The 26,359-nt window shown below is 47.8% G+C and overlaps 1 protein-coding gene across 1 annotated transcript in view; it reads right to left on the bottom strand.

Annotated features, from left to right (window-relative positions):
- Positions 1-265: 265 nt before the first annotated feature.
- The window catches only part of DDX41 (DEAD-box helicase 41), a 32,113-nt gene continuing 6,019 nt past the window's right edge, over positions 266-26,359 (bottom strand). Inside the window, exons 2-17 of the mRNA XM_032968567.2 lie at positions 26,204-26,299; positions 24,911-25,073; positions 23,708-23,782; positions 21,961-22,021; positions 20,202-20,338; positions 19,368-19,440; positions 18,792-18,945; positions 17,818-17,954; positions 16,071-16,233; positions 13,751-13,882; positions 12,867-12,938; positions 12,039-12,135; positions 9,910-10,059; positions 7,819-7,890; positions 2,140-2,250; positions 266-1,113 (exon numbers count right to left, since the gene is read on the bottom strand). Of these exons, the coding sequence (XP_032824458.1) occupies positions 977-1,113; positions 2,140-2,250; positions 7,819-7,890; positions 9,910-10,059; positions 12,039-12,135; positions 12,867-12,938; positions 13,751-13,882; positions 16,071-16,233; positions 17,818-17,954; positions 18,792-18,945; positions 19,368-19,440; positions 20,202-20,338; positions 21,961-22,021; positions 23,708-23,782; positions 24,911-25,073; positions 26,204-26,299 (1,830 nt within the window). The 3' untranslated portion in view covers positions 266-976. The remainder of the gene's footprint in view (positions 1,114-2,139; positions 2,251-7,818; positions 7,891-9,909; positions 10,060-12,038; positions 12,136-12,866; positions 12,939-13,750; positions 13,883-16,070; positions 16,234-17,817; positions 17,955-18,791; positions 18,946-19,367; positions 19,441-20,201; positions 20,339-21,960; positions 22,022-23,707; positions 23,783-24,910; positions 25,074-26,203; positions 26,300-26,359) is intronic.

The following is a 26,359-nucleotide window of genomic DNA, read 5'->3' as shown; positions in this document are numbered from 1 at the left end:
ATGACTCGAGTATGTAGAATGTAGGGTTCTGGAGATATTTCGAGAAAAATATTTTATCAGTAAGGTGTTACTGTAACGTGTGTTGTGTATGCAGTGTAATTCTTCAGCCATTTTCACCACCCGGAACCCTCCTGTGGACCCACCCCAGACCCCCCAGGACGTCAGACCTCTCCAGACCCCAGAATCTGAACGCCTTCAGATCTCACACCTCCCCACCCACCCTCACCCCCCCCCCCCCAAATTTGTATGAAACAAGACAAATAGATATACTCACAACGTTTATTTAAAAATAAAATTTTTATTGTTTATTATTGTAAAACGGATGTATGTGGATGTCCGTGTTCAGGCTGAGGGGTCTATGTTGAGGCTATATATCTGTTGAGGCTCTGGGTCTGTGTTGAGACTGTCTATATTGAGGCTGTGCATCTGAATTGCGGCTGTTGTTCTGAACCGAGGTTTCGGGTTAGTATTGTGGCTATGCGTCTGTGTTGAGACTGTGGGTCAGTGTTGATACTGTGGTCAATGTACAGGTTGTAAGTATTGAAGCTGTGCATCTGTGTTGGGTCCGTGGGTCAGTGTTGAGGCTATTATTATTTGGAGGCTATGCGTTTGTGTTGAGGCTGTCGATGTGAGCAGAATCGACAGAAGCTGTGCCTTTAGTAGAGGACACTATAGCAGTCGTGCCTGGAAGCAACGTAGCCATTACTACCCATTCTTATATTTCACAGATCTTTAAACATTAAACATACAACTCTGGGACACAAAGCATTTGTGCATCTTTACAAAACACCAGTCACTTTAAATCTGGATTGAAATGTTCCTTGAAGTGTCCTTTACTCCACCTCCTCCGTAAGCACTCAGACCTCCCCAGGGCCGAAATTCCCACAATGACAACACCGAGAGAAACCCATCCACTGTCCTCCTTCACCCTTCCCTCCACCCATCCGCCCAATGGCAGTGGAAGCCAGTGGGCCACTCAGTAGTCAGTGGAGCCATGCGCAAGGTAATCCTTGCGGCCAATGTTGCTGACTTGCTTAGTCTGCAGGGCCTCCAGTTTCGGGCACTCCGTGATACGGTGACCCAAACCGCCACAGAATGTGCAGCCACGCTCGCCTGCTCACATATGGATGCACGCACATGAGGATACACACGAGCACGCCCACACACGCACACACACGGGCACATGCGCACACACACGGGCACGCGCGCACACACACGGGCTCGCGCACACACACACGGGCACGCGCACACACACACGGGCACGCGCACACACACACGGGCACGCACACACACACGGACACGCACACACACACACGGGTACACACACACCACACCGCACACAAACACCGCACAAACACAGATGATGCTGGATGTAATTACCAGCGAAACGTTGTACTCAAAAATTGGAAATGTTGTGGATTCACTCAACACACCAGTGGGCTAAAGTAGTGAACTATTTGTCTTTTGTCAACGTGACACATTTTTTACTGATTGGTCGTGTCGGGTGGTGGAGGGTTGCGACACATTAATAAATAACGCAATCTAACCCAAAAACCTTTATTATGAGTATTCATTTTTTGCATTGCCTTTGTGCTGTTTGCCTTTTGGGGTTCTCTGGTCAAACACTGGTCTTGGCCAATGAGTTTAAAAGACAAATAAAGCATATTTGTTTGCATGGTTTACCACAAGCATGATGTGTGGTTAATGCAGACTTGATGTAAAAGGTGTCGATTTGGTGTTTGAACATGTTAAAACCTCCTGTATTATTGCCAGAAAGGGTAAAGCTTTGTAAAATTAAAACTATTTTATTTACCAGTTAAAGCGCACTGAGTTATTAGCACTTTTTTGAATTAGCGATCTCGGCACAAATTATTGCTCATTGAAGTGGCTTATCATGTGGAAAATTATAGTAGCAGCCAGGTAATCTAAACACGTCCATTCTAAATGTGCAGGGAAAAACCGGAAGACCCGGAGAAAAATCCACGCAACCACGGGGAGAAAGAGAAGACGTAAACTCTAAATATACAAGTATCGTTAGGGTTGTGATCAAACCACGACCTCCTTCATACCAGACGTAGGAGATAACATCTTGCCACCGCGGTGCCCCCCTATTCTTTCGTTTATCCCTATGACGCTCACCTCCAATGTCCAGCATCGACTCGTCGCCCGTCTGCAGCAGCTGCAGCACAGGCGGCACCTTCTGCTTGGCCTCCATGAGCAGAGCCTTGAGATCCATGAGCACCGACTCGTCTGTGGACATACGTGTGGAGGTTGACGTGTATGTGGAATGCCCGGTTAGTGGGAAGCGGTGGGGCAGCGGTTCGCGCTGCGCTATGAACCCGGCCATGACCCAAGTTTCGATTCCTGCTCACAGCCATCAACAACAGTGACGATTATCTGAACTGGTTCCGGGCCTCCCCCAGGTCGACTCAGCCTGAAATGAGCACCTGGTGCAGTGTGTAAACATTGCCACTGGGGAAACAAAGGTGGTCGGGTGTGGTGTTGGCCCACCCCCTCCTGTGCCATAGGTGCTCGCTAACAGCAGTTTACCCAACAGTTTAAGTCTAAACAAAGGATATTTTTATTTGGAGGTTAAGGTCAAGCAAAATGGCAACAGAGAAATGGGGATTAAGAGGCTGTCACAGCCCACACTCCGGGTTTGATTGTCTTGTTAATCACCAATTAACTGGTAACCGTTCTCAGACCAGTAACCGTTTCCAGCAGAACATTACCAATGAACGCAAGTATCAACATCCAAACAACAAGACCCAAGTCACCACATGCTGGCCAAGGAGCCTCTACTAAACATCTCTAGATTTTTGAGGAGCTCCTTGAAGTGTTCTGTCCACCACTCAACTATCTCCTAAGTTGAGGTCAATTTTATGCCACCCTTCCTGAATACAGCCTGGGCCACGTCCCGTCGACCCCTCTCCTAAGGCGTCGGATGGTTTGCCAGAATATCCTTTAGGCTGCCCTGGAGTCCCTTTCCATGGCCTCTACAAACTCTTGTCACGCCCGGGCTTTCGCTTCTGTGACTGCTACAGCCGCCCGCTTGGCAAGCCGGTACCTCTCAATCGAGTCGGAGACCTTTTTCCAAGCAAAGCTCGGAAAGCCTCATCAACTTGACAGCTTCCCTCACCACTGGTGTCCTAGAGTTGCTGCCATGACAGGCACCAACTGCCTTCAGGCCACAGCTTTCCGCAGCTGCATCCCAAATCGAGGTCCTGAACATCGTCCACTTGGAATTAATGTCCACGACCTCCCTGGGAGTTCAGGAGAAGTTTTCCCGGAGGTGAAAGTTGAAATTGTTCTGCACTGGGTCTTCCGCCATAAGTACCCAGAAAACCCGTACTATTTGTTTGGGCCTTTCACATCTATCTGGTCGGTGCCCCAAGGGTCAAATCCAACTTACTACCAAGTGGTGAGTTGACAGCTCTGCCCCTCTCTGTCCAAAACATATGGCCTTAGGTCCGATGATACGACTATAAAGTCAATCATTGACATTCGGCCCAAGGTGCTCTGGTACCCAGTACACTTATGAGCATCCTTGTGTTCGAACATGGTGTTTGTTATTGGCATTCTGTGGCTCGTGCAGAATTCCAATAACATCTCACCCTTCGGGTTCAGATCAGGGGGGCCATTCCGCCCAATCACTCCTCTCCAGGTATTTTCATAATTTCCCGCGTGAGCATTGAATTCACCCAGTAAGACGATGGAGACGGTAGGTGACACTCTGTCGAGCACTGCAGCCACCGTCTCCGAGAAGGCCGAATACTTTAAACTGTTGTTTGGTGCAAAAGCTTGGAGTTTTCCTTTCCAAGACCCGAAGTTTCATTGAAGCGATCCTCTCATCCACTGGGACAAACTCCACCTGAACAGCACCCAGCCGGTGGCTTCTGAGCACTGGCAGAGCCAGTGGGGAGGGTGGGGTGGCACGTGCCCCGCCCATGGCTCTGATCGAAATCCCTAATTTCGATCGGATCATTGGGGTTTATTAGTAATAAATCGGCATTTTGCAACCCCTACTGCCACTGTGTAGCATATTATTATGTACCAGGGACTCTATAAGATATGACAATAGTCTGAGTTCATAATTGGCAATAAGTAACGGCAAAGCAGTTATAAGTGACTCACAGAATTGTGCGCAGTTGCGTATACAGTACACGACTTCCCTGAAGGCATACCTTCAGCGGCGTGATGCCAATCACACACAGATCGAATTCGACCCTTGATCATTGGCTGCGCCATCGCCGCACACGCGTCGAATAAAGAGAAGTTTGGTTCCAGTGCCAATGTTGTGTGTGGAGGTGTGACCGACTATCTAGTCGCTACCTTTCCACCTCCTCCACCAGCTCTGGCTTCTTCCCCCCCAGTGACGTGACATTCCACATCCCAATAGCGAGTGTCCATCGCCAAGGTCCAGTCTATTTGACACCATCCCTCTCCCTGCCAGACTGGCAACGCACCCGCCCTTCACCCTTAATCCGGCGGATGGTGGGCCCACAGGACGGTGCCACATAGCCATTTCGGGCTGGGCCTGACCGGATTACATGGGTCACCCAGCCACCAGGCGCTTGCAGGTCGAACACCACCACCAGGCCTGACTCCAGGTGTGTGTCCCGGTATCCCTCGTCTGGGCGAAGTTCTCTAATTTTGGTATTTTTTTACCTTTCATGCGGGGCCTTTTTTTGGATTGTTATTTCTCTAAAACCTCCCCCCAGACCTGTTTCCCAAGGGAGACCCTACCAGGAGAACAAGATTCCAGGCAACATAGCTCTGAGGGTCAATGGAACAAAGCCCACCACCACGATCCTTCAGTGGGGTGTGTGGAAATGTATAGCAACTCTGAATGCATGTTCATTTCAAATGTGGAGGGGAAAAACCGGAGGATCCGGAGAAAAATCCACACAACCAAAGGGAGTAAATACAAACTCCAAATGTACAGGTATCAGGGTCAGGATCGAACCCACGCCCTCCTCCATATCAGACGAGGGAGATAACATATCACCACCACGGCGCCCCATTTGATCTACATCCAGATGGTATTTGATCTACTCTTCCATGCTGACCAGACATATTGGAAGTGGTGGGTGTACCCACACTTTACCTCACCACACGTGACCCACTGATCAACTATAGTGGACCGATTTATACTGATGGGTAGATTGCTGGGCAGTTGGGCTGATTTAATAATCTTACACCATTGTTTCAATTGGTGCCCCTGGAGAGACTTGAACATATGCGCATGTGTAATGTCACAGCATCGAAGCCACACCGCCGGTGCCGGGCCCCCCGTCCCCCCCCCCACAATCGAATCGCAACCTGGCCCCCCACACACCCCCCACCCCAGCCCCCCCCCCTCCCCGATGCTTGAATACACTCACACACACATAGTCTCTCGATTGGGATCGCCTGGTCGAACAGTCGGGTATTACTACGAGGATTCCTCCGAGGAATGTACAATAGTTTCCCGGCGCCAGGAGTTTGGATCAACCCAACAGGGCAGTCTACATTGCACCGCCTCTGAATTGGCTTAATAGTGTATGGGCGCAAAACGATTACCGGGTCAGCTGTGATGAGTTATACATTCCTGAGAATAGCATCAGGGTGGGCCAGAGTGAAAAGTGCTGGAAATCAGACAATGGGTCAGGGGAGATCAAAGGCAACCGCGGTCTGTGTGAGAGGAAAGGCCCCGGATGTGGCTATAGGTAGGCGCACAATTGGCCGCGCGGTATCACGTGACCCAGGTACTGTGCAGTTGGAAATAAAGGTGAGAACTGGGAACGAGGGGGCCATCTTGTCTTCTAAATCTTCGCGGTGGACATCTCAGTCAGCCCCCCTCTCTTCGCCGCTCACAGCGTCTGTGCGAAACCAGCAACTGCAGCTACGAGGTACGACGGAGGACGCTTGGTCGACTAGCAGGATTGGCAGTGTTAGAGAAGGCTTTTCTCGCAATACACTCTCGGTCGTACCAACTAGACGGCTTACATTCAAGGATTCGCGCTCAAAATAAAGAGTGTAGACGGCATGGTGTCTCCAGTCGTACATTGAGTGTGTGTGTGCGAGAATAGTCGGGAGGGGGCGGTGCAGCATAACGCCCAGAGTTCACACATTGGCACACGCGATATGGCCCCGGGGTGGTGTGCGCAGTGGCGTGGGAGAGAGCCTATGCGTTTGTGGCGCATCCTGCGCTGAGCATTAGCGTTGTCTGCCGCGCGTTCATATCGAGCCTTTATGCTGGTGGTCGCGCGTCCCGCGCTGAGCACTAGTGTTATCTGCCGCTCCTCCATGCCGAGCGTTGGTGCTAATGGTCGAGCGTTGGTGCTAATGGTCGCACATTTCGCACTGCATATTGGGTAAATCTGTGTCAGTGTGTGGTTGCATCATCGGGGAATTAACTCGATGAACCACGCCAAGAACGACGGAAGAACAGTGTCCTCCCGTAGCGAGTGTAGCGCCAGGATGCCCCGTTACCCGCGCATTGTGCACAAAACGAGCGCGCCGCCCCACACGAGAGTCGGACGAGGGGAGCGTGGGGTCGACATTGTCCCACAAGGACGAAGTGGCGGACGGAGCACAGGGCACCGGGACTCGCGGCTGGGTGACCCAGGCGCTCCCGGTTGAGGCGACATGGAGCCCCACAAATGCATGTTCAACATCTTTCACACCGTACGTAGCCAATCATGTTAACCAGTGCCATTACACCACCATGGCAGCTCCCTTCGTTTCTCAGTTAAAAAGGTAACACTGATGTGTTTATTGCTCGAGACATTTCCAAATGCTCTGGACATTTAATGACCCAAGTTTGCATCTGGGTTTTAGCCATCCAACGAAAAAAACACATCATATTAAATTGTGTTGCCACTTAATTGTGCATAGCGAGTACAATTTTAACGTGCCATTTTATTCAGGGACTGTGTGTTGTCTTGGTGTCGTCTGGGATGGTGTTTGTTGTTTTGCTGCCTTGCCCAAGCTTGCATTTAGTGTTAAACAAAAATCTGACATTTATATATTATCATTTAGTGGCTTGCTTACCTTTTTCTCTATTTTGCACTCGTTTTGCTTTCTGCATTGTTTGTTGTTGGAACTTGCTGACCTACCCTTAATGGGCATTTGTGGAAAAAAAGTTGTTTAGCTCATCGGATTCCTCGAGTCCAAATAAAGATTCTGATCCTGATTCTGATCCAGGTATGGGAATTACAAACCTCAAGCACTTTGTGCAGGGCATATACAGGCTGTGTGCCTCATGCAAATAAGAGGAAAATTAATGACTTCACAAGTAGTTCTGTGATGTCATCTTCCAGGACCTGGGACATCATGTGACATCATGTGACATCACACTGCTCACTTGGAGAGTTCTGATTGGACATTTCCATGAGCAAGCACATATTAAGGCCATGACATTACACAAGGGGTTTGGGGATGTAGCCAGCATAAGAAGGGCTAACTCATTCTCCTCAAAGCTGATGTTTACATTCCACAACGGGGGGAAGGCCAGCAAAGGTTCCGATACCAGTTTTAATTGATATTGCCCATAGCCAGTGTTCACACACGGACATACACACACAGAACGAAAACAACAGCTGTCATTCGCCATGAAGTGGCGGTGACGTCAACACGGCGCCTGCGTCAGGTCACGTGCACTGAGGTCACATGAAGGCTCGCTGACAGGTCACGGGACAGACCCAGGTGTCATGGGTTGACTGACTGTGCATACAAATTCACACCCACGCACGTGTGCCCACAGACCCACACACCCACGACAAGACACATAAAGAGACACACGAAGAGACACACAAAATACAGAGAAACACTTACCGCAGGACTTGTTAATGAAGGTGGTGGCGATACCCGTTTTGCCAGATCGCCCCGTACGGCCGATTCGGTGAACTGAATAAAGCAACAAGGCACAGAAACACGCAAAACAGCCTCATCTATGACGACAATTTCATTTTACCAGATAAAGCCCACTGAGCTATTAACTATTTTTCAGGAGCTCAACAAAAAGTGGCTTATCGCATAGAAATTCATAGTAGCAACCAAATACTTTAAATGCATGATTCTAAATGTGAAGGGAAAAAAGGATGACCCTGAGAAAAATCCACGCGACCATGGGGATAACATGAAAACTTCAAATATACAGGCATCAGACTTAAAGCTTTCGTGACTGCAGGAATACATATTCTATGGATCTTTCGGTAAAACCACGTATATAGAAAAATTATAAAAATATCACGACTTTTCGATCACAACACAAGCAATCGTCTTCAGGTGAAGACGAGTGAAGACAATTGCTTGTGTTGCGATCGAAACGTAGTGATATTTTTTTATAATTTTTCTATCTACGTGGCTTTACCGAAAGACCCATAAAATACAGGCGTCAGGGTTGAGATCAAACCCACCGCCTCCTGTATACCACCACGGAGCCCCAGTTGCTCAGCATGGGTCCAAAGGTCCAAAACGTCAAGCGGACAGCAAAAAACAGCACCATCAAAGTTGCAAAGGATAAACGTTAACAAATTTCTCGAAATGGTCAGCAAGGTTATTGAGAGCTTGGACAAAGAGACAATATGAGGAGGGAATTTCGATTTCGAGGTGGAAGATCATGCAACACCTCTGAATCGGTTCACGACCTTAACTGGTGGGGAATGAAACGCTCGTCATTCGGGCTCACGGAGTGAGAGACAACCAAAATATAAAAAACATTTGCTTGGTGGAAACAAAACGAAAAATATCGATTCCTGAAGCAAATTGCAACATTGAGAACCCGTCGTGTTGCTGGAACCATGAATTTGGTATTTCTCCTTCTCTCTCTCGTTGCATATCTCTCTTCCCATGTCTCTCTTCCTTGTGTGCATCTCTCTCTCCCCATGTCTCTACCTGACCCCCTTCCCCCACCCCCATCTCATTCTCTAGCCATGTCTTTCTCTTCCTGTCTCTTTTGCCATGTCTCTCTCCAAGTGTCTCTCTCATTCCCTTCCACAACCATTCCACCCAATGTCAAGATTAAAGCTGACTATTTGAAGCAGACGGTACGTCATATTTTATTCAAAATAAACCCACGTAAAAACCAGGATAGCCTACTGAATTAAAACTGCAAATCGCTGCAATAAGATGCTAATACACTTTTGTGTGTTGTTGTAACTTGCTGACCCCGTGCCACTCCAAGACATCTGTGAAAAAGTACTTCCATCATAACTAATCGTATTCCTCCTCCAGTCTAAATTTCAAAGTATATATTTACCAGGAAAAGCCCACTGAGCATTTAGCTCTTTTTCACAAGTGACCTGGCCACAAACGATAGCTCAACAAAGTGGCCCATCAAGTTGAAATGTAAAATAGTAAAATAATCTAAATGTAGGGTATGCCATGGTGGCAAGATGTTATCTGCCTCGCCTTCCACAACCATTCCATGCTCCCCCCATGGTCGCATATAATTTTATCCGGGTACTCCAGTTTTTTCCTCCACATTTAGAATCATTCATTTAGATTATTTGGTTGCTATAAATTCCCAAATAAGCCACTTCGTTGAGCAAAAATTTGTGACCAGGTCATTTCCGAAAGAGAGCTAATAGCTCATTGGGCTTTACCTGTTAAATAAAAAGAGTTAATAATAGTTGACCAAGTTCTAAGTGTGGAAGGAAAAATCAGACATCCCAGAGAAAAATCCACATTACCACAGGGAGAACATGCAATCTCCAAATATATAGGTGTCGCCATGGTCGAGATCAAAACCATAATTTCTTGCATACCCGGCGAGGGAGATAACATCTCGCCACCTCGGCACCCCCTCATTCCGATTTTTATATCGCTGGGTCACACGTCACTGCACCAAACCGCACCGCTCAACTCGATCTCTCCGCCATTCACCACAGGTGAAAGATGAACAGGTGCTCCCGCTCTACCTACCGTAGTTCTCGATCTCCTCCGGCATGTCGTAGTTGATGACGTGCTGGATGTTGGGGAAGTCCAGACCCTTGGAGGCCACATCTGTGGCCACGAGGACGTCCTTCTTGCCCTCGCGAAACGATTCCATCGCCTTGGTCCGCTCCTCTTGGTCTGCATGGGGAGAGGGGACGGCCAATGGGAGGTTAAAGCGGCTGTCACAATAAAGGCCATAGCTTTTTTCCCATTCTGTTCCACCATGAAGGGTGCTAAAGCATCACAGGTCTGCTCTGCCTGCCTCATCAGCACCACCAGGAGGTCGTGAATTCGGTCCCAACCCTGACGCCTGTATATTTGGAGTCTGCATGTTCTTCCCATGATCGCGTAGATTTTTCTCCGGGTCTTCCAGTTTTTCCCACCACATTTACAAACAAGCGTTTAGAGTATTTGACTGCTTTAAATTTCCACATGATAATCCACTTTGCTGAGCTATCATTTGTGGCCAGGTGGCTTTTGAAAAAGAACTAATAGCTCGGTGGGGTTTACCCGGTAAAAAAAATGGTTTAGTTTTTTATCTTAACTGCGAAACTATTACAACTATACAAAGCACAATTTGGCCAAAGGTGAAATCCTGTTGTCGTATCTGGGGCACAGCAACTGTGTTGTTGATGCTAATGCAACGTCGTCACAGAGACATCACCTCTGATGAAGTTTCTCCCTATACCTTTAAAGTCTTTCTTATCGTTAACAAAGGTTGAGCATAGCCTCTGTGCTTGGTCATGACAGAAGAGCTGCGCGGAGTTAGTTTAATTAGCAGCGTTGTCTAACACCAAAGTGCACATGAAGTGCTAGTATTTGTGGCCAGGTCGCTTCTGAAATAAAATGTTTTTTAAAAGTTTACCATGTAGTAAATGTGGATGGAAAAACCAGAGTACCCAGAGAAAGTTGACGCGACTACAGAGAGAACATGCAAACTCCAAATATACAGGCATCAGGGTCAAGATCGAGCCCACGGCCTCCTGCATACCAGGCGAGAGATAACATCTTGCCACCGTGGCACCCCAGCCGCTCAGCATGGGTCCAAAGGTCCAAAACGTCAAGCACCCAGCAAGAAACAGCACCATCAAAGTTGGAAAGGATAAAAGTGAACACATTTCCCGAATTGGTGGGCAAACAGACAATGGGAGGAGAGAATTCCAAAAGTGGGCAGTACGAGGGAAGAAGCAGAGGGTTGCGACGTGCAGTGTGGGCGATGTGATGGATAGCAGCACAAATCAGGGTGGTGAAGTATAATCAAATAACCCTCACGGCCCATACAGCGTGTGGAAGCGCTGACCCAGCAGTGCGATGACAAATGGACTATACATCGTATGGAATGGATAACTGTGAAGGCACTGGGCTTTTCACACTCACTCATGCATTAAAATGAGTGCGAATAAACTGGGCTGTATGGATGTGCATCATGAATATTCTAACACTGTTCTCCAATTAGCTCTTCCACAGTACAATCACCAGCCTCGTTGTGAAGTATATAAGTAACAAAATAAGTAAGTAGATTAAATATGCCTCCTTCACATGTCTGTCAACTACATGTAAAAAAATAAGAGTATTTTACACATCATCAATCACATGGCCTTCTGGTTGTTGTAAATTTCTGACCTGCCCCTAAGGGACATCTGTAAAAAAGAGCTTCATAGCTCGTCAGATTCCTCCAGGATAGAGTTTCCCATTCTGCAGGAGTGCATCATATCAGCAATAATAGCTAAACGCAAGCAAACTCTGTCGAGATGTTATATTTCACCTGGTATGCATGTTCTCTCTCCCTGGGGCCGCGTGGATTTTTCTTCGGGTACTACAGTTTATTCCTCCACATTTAGAAACATGCGTTTTAGATTATTTGGCTACTACTATTATAAATTTCCACATGATAAACAACTTGGATGAGCTATCATTTGTGGCCATATTGCATCTGAAAAAGAGCTAGTAGGTCAGTGGGCTTCACCTGACAAATTAAAAAAAAAATAGTTTATTTTAAGATTCTGATTCCGATTCTGGGGAGTAGATCATTTCAGCAACATTGAGTTGAACAGAAAAAAACTCTGGATCGACTTCAACATTCAGTGTCTCATCAGCGGTCAGGCGGTGGTCGGTACCTTTGCCTCCATGAATGGCGACTGCCTCCACACCCTTGAGCAGAAGGTACTCGTGGATAGCATCAACGTCCGCCTTCTTTTCAGCAAAAATCAGCACCTGCCAAGGGCAATCGGGAGATGTGCGATTGTGCAATAAGCAGTCGGAGTCTGCTTACACCGATACACTGCTTTACATATACCCGGTCAAAGTCATCTTGTCTTCATTTGCTATGGGCTAAGTGTTTCTGTGGGTCTGTCTTGAATGTGTGGGTTAGTGTTGAACCTGTGGGTTAGTTTTGAGCCTTTGGGTTAGTGTAGAGTTTGTAGGTCTCTATTGAGGCTGTGGGTGGGTATTGATGCTGTGGGTCTGTGTTGAGGCTGTTGGTCTGTGTTGAGGCTGTGGGTCTGTGTTGAGGCTGTGGGTCTGTGTTGAGGCTGTGGGTCTGTGTTGAGGCTGTGGGTCTGTGTTGAGGCTATGGGTCTGTGTTGAGGCTGAGGGTCTGTGTTGAGGCTGTGGGTCTGTGTTGAGGCTGTGGGTCTGTGTTGAGGCTGTGGGTCAGTGTTGAGGCTGAGGGTCTGTCTTGAGGCTGTGGGTCTGTCTTGAGGCTGTGGGTCTGTCTTGAGGCTGTGGGTCTGTGTTGAGGCACGGGTTCGTGTTGAAGCTGTGGGTTTGTGTTACGGGTGTGGGTTCATGTGGAGGCTATGGGTCTGTGTTGAAGGTGGGGGTTTGTGTTAAGGGTGTGGGTTCGTGTTGAGGGTGTTTTTTCAAATTGAGGCTGAGGGTTTGTGTCAAGGATGTGGGTCTATGTTACGTCTCTGCGCGAGCTGAATGTGTTGCAATGTGCGTACTGGGGGTGAAGATTTTTGTAGACACTCAAGTAGATAGACCATTTTGGCCTCCTCCTTCACGTATTCCACCTCCTGTGTGGGTACGGAGAGAGGCGAGAGAATGCACGTCAGCGCAAGAGTGGAGAAAAACATGGCAATCACACAGACCACATATTCCTATACCACATATTCCTACACAAGGGCATCCTTCTAATGCAAGGAAGGTATCCATCCATGCGAACTAACGCATGCTAAAACGGTGAAACAAATGCGAAATTATAACAATGCTGTGTACACACACCACCTACACACAAAGACAAAGAGCCCCTATAAAGCCTTAACAGACTAGGAGAAAGTGCGATTAGTGAGCACCTATGCAGGCAGGCACTGGTGTTGGCCATGAGCAGGAATCGAACTCGGGTCACCGGGTTCATAGTGCACTGCGCTAACCTCTGCGCCTCTGAAACCACACAAACACACACACTAGCGTACTGCGCTATGAACCCGGCAACCCAAGTTCGATATCCACTCATGGCGAACACTACTGACGATTATCTAAACCGGTCCTGGGCTTCCCCTAGGTCGACTAAGCTTTTAGTGAGTACCTGGTGCTGTATGTAAACATCGCCACTGGGGAAAGAAAGGCGGCCGGGCGTGGTGCTGGCCACTAACCCCCTGGTTTGCCGTGCCAGCCTTTATAGGTGCACGCTAACAGTACTTGTCCCAACAATCTGTTCAGGTTATAAGGGAGATCTTGGTCGAAAACGCCTACACACACACACATACACTCTTACACAATATCCTACACCCAAATACATTTACACCCATATCCAATACACCTGCACTCACACCCTAATACCCCTACACTCACTCACACCTATACTCACCTACGTACTCATCCTCACCTGGATGACGTCTAAGCTGGCCGCGCCCGCACGCCCGACATTGATGGTGACTGGCAACACGAGTGCACTGCGTGCAAAGTTCTGGATCTTCTTGGGCATCGTAGCGCTGAAAAGGAGGGTCTGCCTCTGGCCCTGTCGGCAGTAAATCACAGGGACACAAAGGAACCACTCAATACGGCACAATACAAACAACAATACAATACGGCACAATACTAACAACACAGGGTCCACTCAATACAATATAGCACGATACAAACAACACACAAAGACCACTCAATACAACACAGCACGATACAAACTATGTCAGGGTTCACATTCGACAAATACAATAATTACCTGCCAATGACTCAATTAGGATTAGATTTTTCAATCATCGCTCCCTACTGAGATTAATGCCCCAGGTCACTGTTACAAATGAGACTCATCCTGGTCTCTTGAGTTATCACCTGGGTAAACAAAATAAATGAAACAAAAAAACACCAAAACAACAAAGCACAATTGCTCACAATATGTGTTCGTTCGTTTCTCAATCCACTCGTCCTGGTGAGGGTCACGGCGGCAGTATATTGAGGACGGCGGTCCAGATCTCCCTTTCCCTGGTGACAGCCTCTAGCTCTTCCTGGGGAATTCCCAGGCGTTCCCAGGCCAGCCGAGTAACATAGTCCCGCCAGCGTGTCCTGGGACGGCCCTGGGGTCTTTGCCCAGTGGGACGTGCCCAGTAGAGTTCCAGGGGGAGTCTACCGTGGGGCATCCTTACCAGGTGCCTAAACCACCTCAAATGGCTCCTCTCGATTCGGAGGAGCAGCGGCTCGACTCCGAGATTCTCCAAGATTACCGAGCTCCTCATCCGATCACGGAGAGTGAGCCCAGCAACCCTGCGGTGAAACCTCATTTCGGCCCCTTGTACCCGGGATCTCATCCTTTCGGTCATTACCCAAAACTCATGACCATAGGTGAGGGTGGGAACGTAAATCGACCTGTAAACCGAGAACTCTGTTTGAGAACTCAGCTCCCGCTTCACTACCACAGAACAGTACAGCGCCCGCATCACTCCGGACGCCGCACCGATCCGCCGGCCGATCTCCCGCTCCCACTTACCAGCACTCGCGAAAGAGACCCCGAGGTGTTTAAACTCCTCCACTAAGGGCAGCTGTTGATCTCAGTATTGGAGGTGCTGATCCTCATCCCAGCCGCTTCACACTCGGCATCAAACCGTTCAAGTGCACACTGGAGATCACAGACTGACTAGGCAAAGAGGACTACATCATCTGCAAAAAGCAGCGACGCCACCTCCATGCCCCGTACCGGATACTCCCCCCATAACTCGGCTGCGCCTTGATATCCTATCCACGAAAATCACAAACAGGAGTAGAGACAAGACACACCCTTGGTAGAGTCCAACACCCACAGTGAACGACTTTAACACCACGAATATGGACACAGCTCTCACTTCGGAAAGAGGGACTGGATAGCACACAAAAACGGCACTGATACAGTCTGTCCGAGACCATTCCTCTCCCTGCCATACTGGCATCACACCCACCCCTCACCCTTCGTCCTGCGGATGGTGGGCCCACAGAACTGTTCACAATCTATCACAACACAATACATCTAAAAACAAATGAATGTGTGTAAATGTGGGCTCGTGGTTAAGTGAACAGGTTAGAAGTATTCAGGCTGGCCTACCTACGATCCATCCTGGGTTTCATTAGACTGGATTGTGTAAGGAGCTCATAAATCCTTGAAAGATCTGGACACGGTCCCATCGGTGAGCTCATCTGGCAAGCAAGGCCGCATTGGCTGGGTCATATAGCCTTCATGCCCAGCTACCGTATACAAGGGGCTAAACGGCCACGGCATGGGCTAGCAAAGATATGAACTGATGTGATACGAGAAGATATGGAGCTGAGTGGACTTGCCGATGACTAGTACCAGCAGGGTCAAGATCGGCCTCTGTGGAGGAGGCTCGTGAAGGACGCTACTGGGCAATTGGAGGTAGTCGTACTCCAACAACAGCGGAGGGCAGAAGAGTGATGCTTACAACAACGAGGTAGCTAAAACACAGCAAGCTGCCACAGTTGGGGGTACAGGTGGTGCATCTGCCACTAATCTCAATTAAGTAAACCCATGACACCAAGATCTGTTCCCTGACCTCCTGCCAGCAAGCCTTCGGCACTTCACGTTGCTTTAAAGTGTACATATTCTGGCACAAGCACCATGGTGACATCACCGCCACTTAGTGGCGAATGGTGGTTGTTGTTGTTAACTGAATAGGCAGACTAATGAAAGTGTGTGCATGTGGACGACTGGGTAAACGCACCCTAAAGTAAGAGAAGATGGTTCGGATGTCCTCCTCAAAGCCCATGTCAATCATGCGGTCAGCCTCGTCCAGCGCCAGATAGCGGCACACATCAAGGCCCAGCATGCGCTTCTGCAGGAGATCCATGAGGCGGCCAGGGGTGGCCACCATCATGTGCACCCCCCTGCACAACCACCAGTCACCAACAGCCAGTCAACAACAATCATAACAGATTGCAACAACTGCTGGACGAGTGAGTTTCTGTGTGATTAAATAGGTGAGCGAGTGAGAAGTTGTGTGTGCAGGTGAGTAAATGGATTCTCGAGTAGGGGAGCAGTCGTGTAGCGGTTAGCGCAATATGCTACGAACCCCGTGGCCCAAGTTTGATTCCTGCTGACGACCACCAACACCAGTGATGATTATCTGAACCGGTCCTGGACCTCCCCTTAGTCAACTCAGACTCAAATGATTACATGATGCAATGTGTAAACATTGCCACTAGGGAGACAAAGGCGGCCGGACATGGTGCTGATTTTATTTTATTATTCGCACAAAAAAGACAAGTGAAAGACAAACAGTGAAAATAAAAAACAAGGTAAAAAGGTGTGCAGGTGAGTTTGAAAACCCAGGAGGGCTTATATGAAAACCACACCAAAAAAAAGGACAATGTATACACCCACACTCTCGTGTGCCATGTTGGCCTTCATAGGTGGTCGCTAACAGCACTTGCACCAAGAGTCTGCTGAGGCTATATTGGCTATCTGTTTTTTTGTTGAGTAGGCAGGTGAGCAAGAGGGTAAGCGAGTGAACAAACTAGTGAGTGAGTGAGCAATGTAGTAGGTTGAGTGACTGAATGGGCGAGAGAGTGAAGGGGTTAGTGAGTGGTTGAATGAGTAAGTGAACAAGCGAGCAAACTGGTGAGCTGGCAGTTAAACAAGCGATCAGCTGAGTGGGCAATTGGTCAAAGTTATGAGTGACAGGTTGAAAATAGAGTATATAATAGGGCGCAATACAAAGGAGACATAGGGACCACTCAATACAATGCAATACAGCACAATACAAACGACACATAGGGACCACTCAATACAATACAGGTATCCCTCGATTTATGAAAGGGAAGCATTAAAAAAAACATAATAAGAATGAAATGTCTTAAATCGGAATATCTTTTCCCATGGATTTAATACCAAAAATTTGGGATGTGTTTGGAAAGTAATTCCCACTCTACTCCTAACCTAAAAATATACACCTATATCACTATTCACAATCCCAAAAAAATCATAACATAAATATTAAAACGATTGAAAAATAATGAATATAAAACTAAAATAATTATTGACCAAAAGACCAGCATGTTGGAATGACTGGAAAGGTGATGTGGAGTCATCACTGTTCCACTGTAGGGATACTATGACACTAACGCAGATGGATGATGCAACCTCCTGGGTAGCTCTTGTTTGATCTCATGTCACGCGAAATTTAGTTAACGCGAAAATTCGATTTTGTTCATCGAAAAGTGTCCAGAAACTGTCAATTACATTCACGCGAAATATCGTAAACTGAACGTTCGGAAATAAAGGGATACCTGTACGGTCAAGCAAGCATGAGTGATTGTTTAAGCTAAGAGGCTGTTGAGTGGGCGACACGGCGATCGTGTAGGCAGGGGTTACGGCGAGCGGAAGAACAATCGATTGAGCGAGCAGATCGGTAGGTAGGCTAGTGCGAGCCAGCGAGCAAAAGGGTGGGTGACTGAGCAGTAGGCACCGACCGGTGGATCTCCTCCAGCTGCTCCTTGACGGACGTGCCGCCTATGCAGAGGGCAGAGCGCAGGGCTGGGAAGCCGTCGTCCTGCAGGCACTGCGAGTAGTGTACCAGGATTGAGTGCGTCTGTCGAGCGAGCTCACGCTGAGGGTGGGGAAAAAGAGGGGTGAGGAGGAGGGAGATTATGGGGGGGAGGAGGAGGACTAACAAAGAGAAATCAAGCGTGTGGGCTGTGATTGTGTATGTGGTTGTGTGTATGTGCAGTCGCGGAAGTGTAGCAGTTAGCGCACTGCACTAAGAATCCGACGGCCCAAGTTCAATTCCCGATCACGGCGACGATTATTTAGTGACGATTATTGAACCAGTCCTGGGCCTCCCCTAGGTCGACTCAGCCTCAAATTAGTACCTGGTGCGGTGTAAACATCGCTACTAGGGAGACAAAGGCGACCGGGCGTGATGCTGGCCACCCACCCTCTCGTGTGCCATTCCTTCAAAGGTGCTCGCTAACAGCACTTGCTCCCACAATCTGTTAAGGCTATACGGGGGGGTCTTTATTTTGTATCTTTGCTGTGCATTGGGTCTATGGGGGACGGTGGCACAGTGGTTAGAATGCTGTGCTACGAACCGGACGACCCAAGTTCGATTCCCGCTCACGGCAAACAACAGTGGCGATTATCTGAACCGGTACTGGGCCTCCCCGAGGTCGATTCAGCTTCAAATGAGTACCCAGTGCGATATGTAAACATCGTCATTCAGAAGACAAAGGCACCTGGGAATTGCGCGGCCACCCACCCCCTGGCGTGCCGTGCCGGCCTTCATAGGTGCTTGCTAATAGCACTTATCCCAACAGTCTGTTGAGGCTATACGGGGGATCTTTGTCTTTGCTAGTGTCAGTGCAAGTGCCAGTTTCAGTGCTCATGTCAGTGCAAGTTCCAGTGCTCGCATCAGAGCAAGTGTCAGAGTCTCAGCGCCTTCACTCACGGATGGGCAGATGATGAGCCCATAGGGCCCCTCGTTTTTCAGGAAGGGCAGCCTCTTCTCTTGCTCGGCGCAGAACATGATGATGGGCAGCGTAAACACAAGTGTTTTGCCTGAACCCGTGAAGGCAATTCCGATCATATCCCTCCCAGAGAGGCTGGCAATAGACAAAGGGTGGGCGAGTCATTAAGACGGGGGTGTGTGTGATCACCAGTGACAATTATCTGAATTGGTTCTTTGGCCTCCCCAAGGTATATTCAGCCTCAAATTAGTTCCTGGTGCGATGTGTTAATATCGCCACTGGGGAGACAAAGGCGGTCGGGTGTGTTGCTGGCCACCCACCCAACTCGTGTGCCGTATCGGCCCTCATAGGTGCTACACCCAATCAGCACATGCTCCAACAGTCTGTTAAGGCTATATGGGGGATCTTTGTATTTAATGGCCGGATAGATGATGCATCATCATCATCACCACTATCATTGTCACCATCCTTCTTTAAGTCAAGAAGCAGCATCACTTCTCTCTGGTAATGTCATAGCATGGATCCGGCTCGTGCTTCTTTCCGAGGGAGGCACTCACACAGTGGGGAGGCCCTGGATCTGGATGGGAGTCGGTTTCACGATGCCTTTCCTCTTGAGGCCCCGCACGATTGCTGTGGGATGGTATCATTATCATCATTATTACTGTCGTCGTCATCATCATCATCATCAGTGAGAAGAGTGGCCGAATACATTCATTGATGATTGGGCGAGTCAATGAATGTGTGGATAAGCGAGTTTGTGGATGAGTAAGCAAACAAACAAGTGGCTGACTAAATGTCTGAGTAAAAACCCCCACAGATTGTCTGATTTACCAAGTGAGTCGTGTGCCTGACTCAACAACAACTATCATTCACCATTAAGTGGCTGTGACGTCACCACAGCACCTGTGCCATGCTAGTTGCACTTTGAGGCTACGTGAAGTGTCAAATGCCCGCTGGCAGGTCATGGATGAGACCCAGATACCATGCGCCGACTGAATGAGATGACTGACAGATGCATCAACTGTGCTCCTCACTGTGCCCACTCCGCATTTTAAACGCTCGGCATTCCGCTCGATGTGTGAGCGTTGCTCCTCTGCCCTCCGTTGTTGCTGGAGGGCAACTGCCTCCAACTCACCAGCAGCGTCCTTCATTAGCCTCCTGCAGAGGCCGATCTTGACATGGCTGGGACCAATTATCGGCAAGTCAAATAAACTCCAAATCCTTCTGTACCACATCAGTCCATCTCGTCTCTAGCCTGTGCCATGCCTATCTAGCCCCCTCTATCCAGCTAAACAGAAGTTACTTGGGCATGCAGTGGCTGGGCATCCAGGCTACATGACTCACTCACCTGCCGGCTCCCTGTTCCACTAGTGAGTGACAGCAAACAGTACCTGGAGGAAACTTCATGTCTCTGAAGCTCTTGAGGGGCATGGGGAGCTCCTCCCCTTCCACCAGGATGTGCCATTTGCGCCTCACACGCCCGTGCCGCTCCTCTGGCATGTTCACCACGCGGCGGGGGGCTCTCCACCTGTGTCATTCGACAAAAGTCGGTCATTCGTTTAAAACAATCGGTCATTCAGCAGCAATCAGTCATTCAATAAATTAGTCATTCAACAGGAATCAGTCATTCAACAACAACCGGTCATTAACTAGCAATCGATTATTCAATAACAACCGGTCAATCAACAGTAATCGGTCATTCAACAGCAGTTGGTCATCCAAGAGCAATCAGTTATTCAACAACAATCAGTCATTGAACAACAGCCAAATGTCACCATTTGCTACTAAGTGGCAGTGATATCATCACGGCGCTTGTGCCAGGCTAAGAGCACTTGGAACCTATAAGATAAAGTGTGGAACGCTTGCTGGCAGGTCACAGGACAGCCCAGGTGTTATGGCTTTACTGACTTAGATGACTAGTAGATACACCACCTCTGCACCCCACTGCCACCTTGCTGCGTTTTAGCCACCTAGCACTCCGCTCATTGTTGTGAGCATCGCTCCTCTGCTCTGATATTGCTGGAGTGACTGCCTGCAACTCGTATTAAGCATCCTTCACAAGCCTCCTCCACAGAGGCCAATCTTGACTGCTGGCATAAATCATTGGCAAGTCCAATCATTTCCAAATCCTCTCGTACCAAAACTAGCCCGAGCTGCGTCTGTTTAGCCCCCTCTACCCGGCCAAACAGAAGCTGCTTTGGCATGCGGTTGGTGAAATGCGGGCTACATGACCTAACCAATGCAGCTTTGGAACTGTGTCCCGATCTTTCCATGATCTGCGAGCACCTCACACTTAATAATCGCACATATGCATGCAGTTACACAAATACACACAGAGTTGGGGGTGATGATTGCTGTGTGTAATTTTACATGTTACATTATGAACTTACAACTCGCTTCACCTATTATAACATTTTATGTCTTGGCCTTATCCACGTGTACAGGTACCCCTCGATTTTTACGACAGGAATGTACATGCACAACTCGAAATTTAGTATAATCAAATTACTTTTCCCATTAATTTAAGACTACATTTTTTTTACATGTTTCGGACAGTCATTCCAACTCTACTCCGAACCTAAAAGTATACACCGATATCACTTTTCATAATACAAAAAAAACATAAATATTAAAACGATTGAACAATTAATTTAAACCAAAAATGTATAACCTTATTAAGGAATTCACCAAAAGATCAGCATATAGGAATGACTGGAAAGGTGATGTGGAGGCGTTACTGTGTTGCACAGCAGGGACACTGTGATGCTGTCGCAGATGGACGACGCAGCCTCACGGGTGCTTCTCGTTTGATGATCTCGTGGCGCATGCCGTAGTGAAAATTTGTTCACGCGGTAATTCGATTTCGTCAATCGAAAATTGTCCGTATTTTGTCAATTGCGTAACACGAAATTTCATAAACCAAACATTCATAAATTGAGGAATAACTGTACCTCTACTCAGTTTACCAAAAAATACACACAAGTCTAACCACGTGACAATTTATAGTGTTGGGATAAGTGTTGTTGGTGAGCACCTATTAAGGCCATAATGTTGCATAATGGTAATGTGCAAAGCACAATGCTTTCTTGTTTGTCTGCATTCATCCAGCAGTGGAGGAACCAAGACTGGTGATGACGATATCTCACTCACCCAGACTTGCAGGCCCTGGTATAAGTGATGCCCTTTGCCATTTCCTTCACCGACATCAACGCTGAAACGACACCAACATCAATATCAGCGCTGGACGAGACATGCCTGTACCAATGCCACTTACGCCATCACTTTCTTACTCCTGCTAGATATTGGGACTTGTACAATATCGACACCAGACTTTCAAGGACTACTTTACAGTCTTATCCCCACCACCTTACGGCTTTAGGGGCGCCGCAGCGGCGATATGTTATCTCCCTCGCCTGGTATGCAATAGGTTGTGGGTTCGATTCTGACTCTAAAACGCCTGTTGCATATTTGGAGTTTGCATGTCTCTCTCCCTGTGTCCACGTGGAATTTTCTCCGAGTCCTCCAGTTTTTCTTTCCATATTTATAAACATGCATTTAGAATATTTGGCTGCTATAAATATCATTAGTGGCCAAGTCACGAATGAAAAAAAGTTAATAGCTCAGCAGGTTTTACCTGGTAAAATAAAAGATTATTAGTTTTAAAATAAAAGTTTTTGACATTATGAGACCTCCTTTGCCAGAAACAAGATATAGGAATAGGTTTTACCCTTTTAACTGGCACAAAAACTGACACTTTTATTCAAGGCATCATGTTTGCAATAACCACAACACAAGCAGTCAAAATGCAAACAAAAAAGACAACTCTGATAATAATATGCACTGTCCTTGAATTTGATTGGTCCACACCCGAGACAGCTTTTCTTAGAGCCTAGTCTCCATTGGTGTTGGACCAGAAGACGCCAAAAGGCGTACAACTCAAAAACAGCGCACTATCAGAGTATTGAGGGCTCGGGGTGAGCATTTACATTATGAGACCTCCTTTGCCAGAAACAAGATATAGGAATAGGTTTTACCCTTTTAACTGGCAAAGGAGGTCTCATAATGTAATGCTCGAGCCGAGCCCTCAATACTCTGATAGTGCGCTGTTTTTTAGTTGTACGCCTTTTGGCGTCTTCTGGTCCAACACCTATGGAGACTAGGCTCTCAGAAAAGCTGTCTCGGGTGTGGACCAATCAAATTCAAGGACAGTGCATATTATTATCAGAGTTGTCTTTTTTGTTTGCATTTTGACTGCTTGTGTTGTGGTTATTGGAAACATGATGCCTTGAATAAAGGAGTCAGTTTTTGTGCCAGTTAAAAGGGTAAAACCTATTCCAATAAAAGTTTTGTTTAGGAAAGGTCATGCAAAGAGTTCAGCATGTGCAGCCACATTGCCAAACACTGCCAAGTGCTGTGACGCCCCAGCCAAGGCTCTGGAGACTAAACCTTGATTAATGAAGTGGGGAAACAAAAATCTCCAATTCTGAACACCAACCCTCATCTCAAACCAGTCTCCTACTAGTCCAGGGGCCGGCAACCTGCGACTCGGGAGCCTCATGTGGCTTTTTAGATGCCCCCTTGCAGCTCTTTGGCTGCCCCTTTGTGGGCAGCAGTTTTTGTACTTAAATCTTAAACATAATTTTACATCTTAGATAACTGATCAAATATGGCAGGGAATGGGTCACTATGGAATGTCTTGGTGACAACAAAATGAACAGTTAAAGATTAATAATTAAGGGGGGAAACAACTAAATAGACGCAGTTTATTCCATCACCTATTTTGTTTCAGGCAGCATTTGTTTGTTATCTGCTGTATACCTGCTATGTTTGTGGCTGTGTACACGTAGATTAAATTATAATTATTAACACAAATGAATCAACATGGTATTTTAGTTACCTTTTCCCTCTGCAACGCTCTCCAAAATCTTCTTTTCCTCCTCCAGCATCTTCTCCTTGGCAGACTCCTTACGAGCTGCAAACGGAGGGTACATAAAGGAGGATCCAGTTAGTGACTGATAATACAGATGAGGGGACACAAAGGGGGCTCCACACTGTGACATAATACAGACGGGAGTATACAAGTGGGGCTCCAGTGTATGACCAAATATACAGACGGGGGACACAAGGAGGGCTCCAGATTGTGATCGTGTATGCAGTATATAATAGTGCAGTGTATAGTGTATGCCGTATAGACGAGTGTAGTGTACAGGTGTGTCTGGCTTAACGAGTGTTCTTTCTACGAGAATTCACTCTCACAAGCAATTTTAATTTAGACCCATTTGTTTCGCAAAACGAGCAAAATGTTCCCTTATCGAGCCGAGACTGATAAAAAAATATGCATCCCATGGCGGCAGGGGGCGCAGTGTGACCTGCAGCTGTTTGTTTAGCAGCACTCCTGTGCTAAGTGCACGCGTTTGGTTGTGTTGGGGAAGGGGGCCTTGTGGTGTCACTGTAATGGACGGGTGGCAGGAGGGGTGGATGGGTATGGGGAGCGGTGGTGTAACGGTTAGCGTGCGGCGCTATGAATCTGAAGACCCGTGTTCGATTCCCGCTCAAGGCCAACACCAGTGACGATTATCTGAACTCGTCCTGGGCCTCCCCAAGGTCGACTCGGCCTCAAATGACGACCTGTTGCGATGAGTAAACATCGCCACTAGGGAGACAAAGGCGGCCAGGCGTGGTCCTGGCCACCCCACCCCTCATGTACCACACCGGCCTTCATAGGTGCTCACAAACAGCACTTTCCCCAACAGTCTGTAACAACTATAAGGGGAATCTTACACTGTGTGGCATTACATTTTATGTTTTATTACTTTATTTTTAAATTGTAATTTGTACTTCTCACGTAAAAAAGTGGATAATGTTGTGGCTGAAACGTAGTTCAGCTTTTAACATGGGAGTCAATGGGAAAACAATGATCGTTTATCGAGTTTTCACTTAGCAAGCAAACGTATCTCGCTCGTTAAGTGAGACATGCCTATATAGTGTATAGACTATTGTCATGTGTAGTGTATAGACTGCTGTAGTGTGTCGTGTATAGGCTAGTGTAGTGTAGGGACTAGTATAGTGTACAGACTAGTGTAGCATATAGTGTGTGTACCCTCTGCACGCTCCTTCAGCTGCTGGTGCTGGTCCAGGAGGCTGATGTTGGACCGTGGGCCGGCCGGCTCGTCCTCCTCGCTCGCGCCTCCCTCCCCAGCCTCCCCTTCCCCCGCGCCGCCCCTCCCCCGCCCGTACTGCACCTGCTTGAGCAGCCGCAACATCTGACACACACAGACAAAGATCCCCTGTTTAGCCTGTAACAAGACTGCAAGTTCGAAGATTTCGTGACTGCAGGAATTACTCTGATTCTTTCGGTAAAGTCACGTAGAATATAAAATAAAATAAATAAAAAATATTTTATTTCCTACATGACTTTACCAAAAGAACCAAAGAGTAAAACTGCAAGTGATGTGAGCGAGAAGAACCTATAAAGGCCAGTACGGCACATGAGGGTGGGTGGCCAACACTACGCCTGGAAGCCTTTTTTCCCCTAATGGTGACGTTTACACACCACACCAGGTCGTCATCACAGTCTACGCCCACCTAGGGGAGACCCAGCACTGGTTCAAATAATTGTCACTGGTGTTGACCATGAGCGGAAATTGAACCAGGATCGCTAGCTTCGTAGTGCAGCACTCTAACTGCTACACTACCAAAATACACATACAATGATATATACACAATGAGATACACAGAGAGACACACAGATATACAGAGATACACACAGCGAGATACACACACAGAAATACAAAGAGATATATACATTCACATATATACAAGCTGTCTCTGCAAGTCCTGTGAGAACATACGAAGGTCGGCACAGCCCGCAAAGGGGTGGGTGGCCATTGCCACGCTTGGTCCCCTTTATCTCTCTAGTGCTGCTTTTTACACACTGCACGATGTAGTTATTTGAGGACGAGTCAATCTAGGGCAGGTCAAGGATCGGTTCAGATATTCGTCACTGGTGTTGGCCGTGAGTGGGAATCCAACACGGGTCGCAAGGCTCCTAAGCGCAGCATGCCAACCGCTATGCCATCACTACCCACAACATGAAGAGCCCTCCGAAAGCCTTAATAAGCTGTTGGGGTAAGTGCTGTTTGTGAGAATATATGTAGGCTACCACAGTGCTCAAGGGGGTGGTGTGGCCAGGGCCACAGCCAGCCGCCTTTATCTCTCCAGTGCTGATGTTTACACACCGTACCAGGTCCTCATTCAAGGCTGAGTTGACCTAGGGGAAGCCCAGGACTGGTTCAGATATTTGTCATCAATATCACAAAGCCCTCAAGCCACTGACACTCACGCACAGAAAAACATTGGTTGGGATGGGGACACGATGATGACGGGACAGAACCTGCTGCTTCTTGCGCTCCTTGACTGGCACGTATGGCACGTAGTCGTCATCCTCTTCATCTGAAGAGGCCTCTTTGTGCTCAGAAGTCCGGGCACGCTGCAAGGGACAGCATCATCAGCATCTTCGACATCAGCAGCAGCAACAGCGTTATCATTA

The sequence above is a fragment of the Petromyzon marinus genome, chromosome 40 (genome assembly GCF_048934315.1).
Source record: "Petromyzon marinus isolate PM22_M1 ecotype Great Lakes invasive population chromosome 40, UKy_Petmar_22M1.pri1.0, whole genome shotgun sequence".
Taxonomy (NCBI): Eukaryota; Metazoa; Chordata; class Hyperoartia; order Petromyzontiformes; family Petromyzontidae; genus Petromyzon; species Petromyzon marinus.
This window is presented reverse-complemented; position numbering and strand designations above follow the sequence as displayed.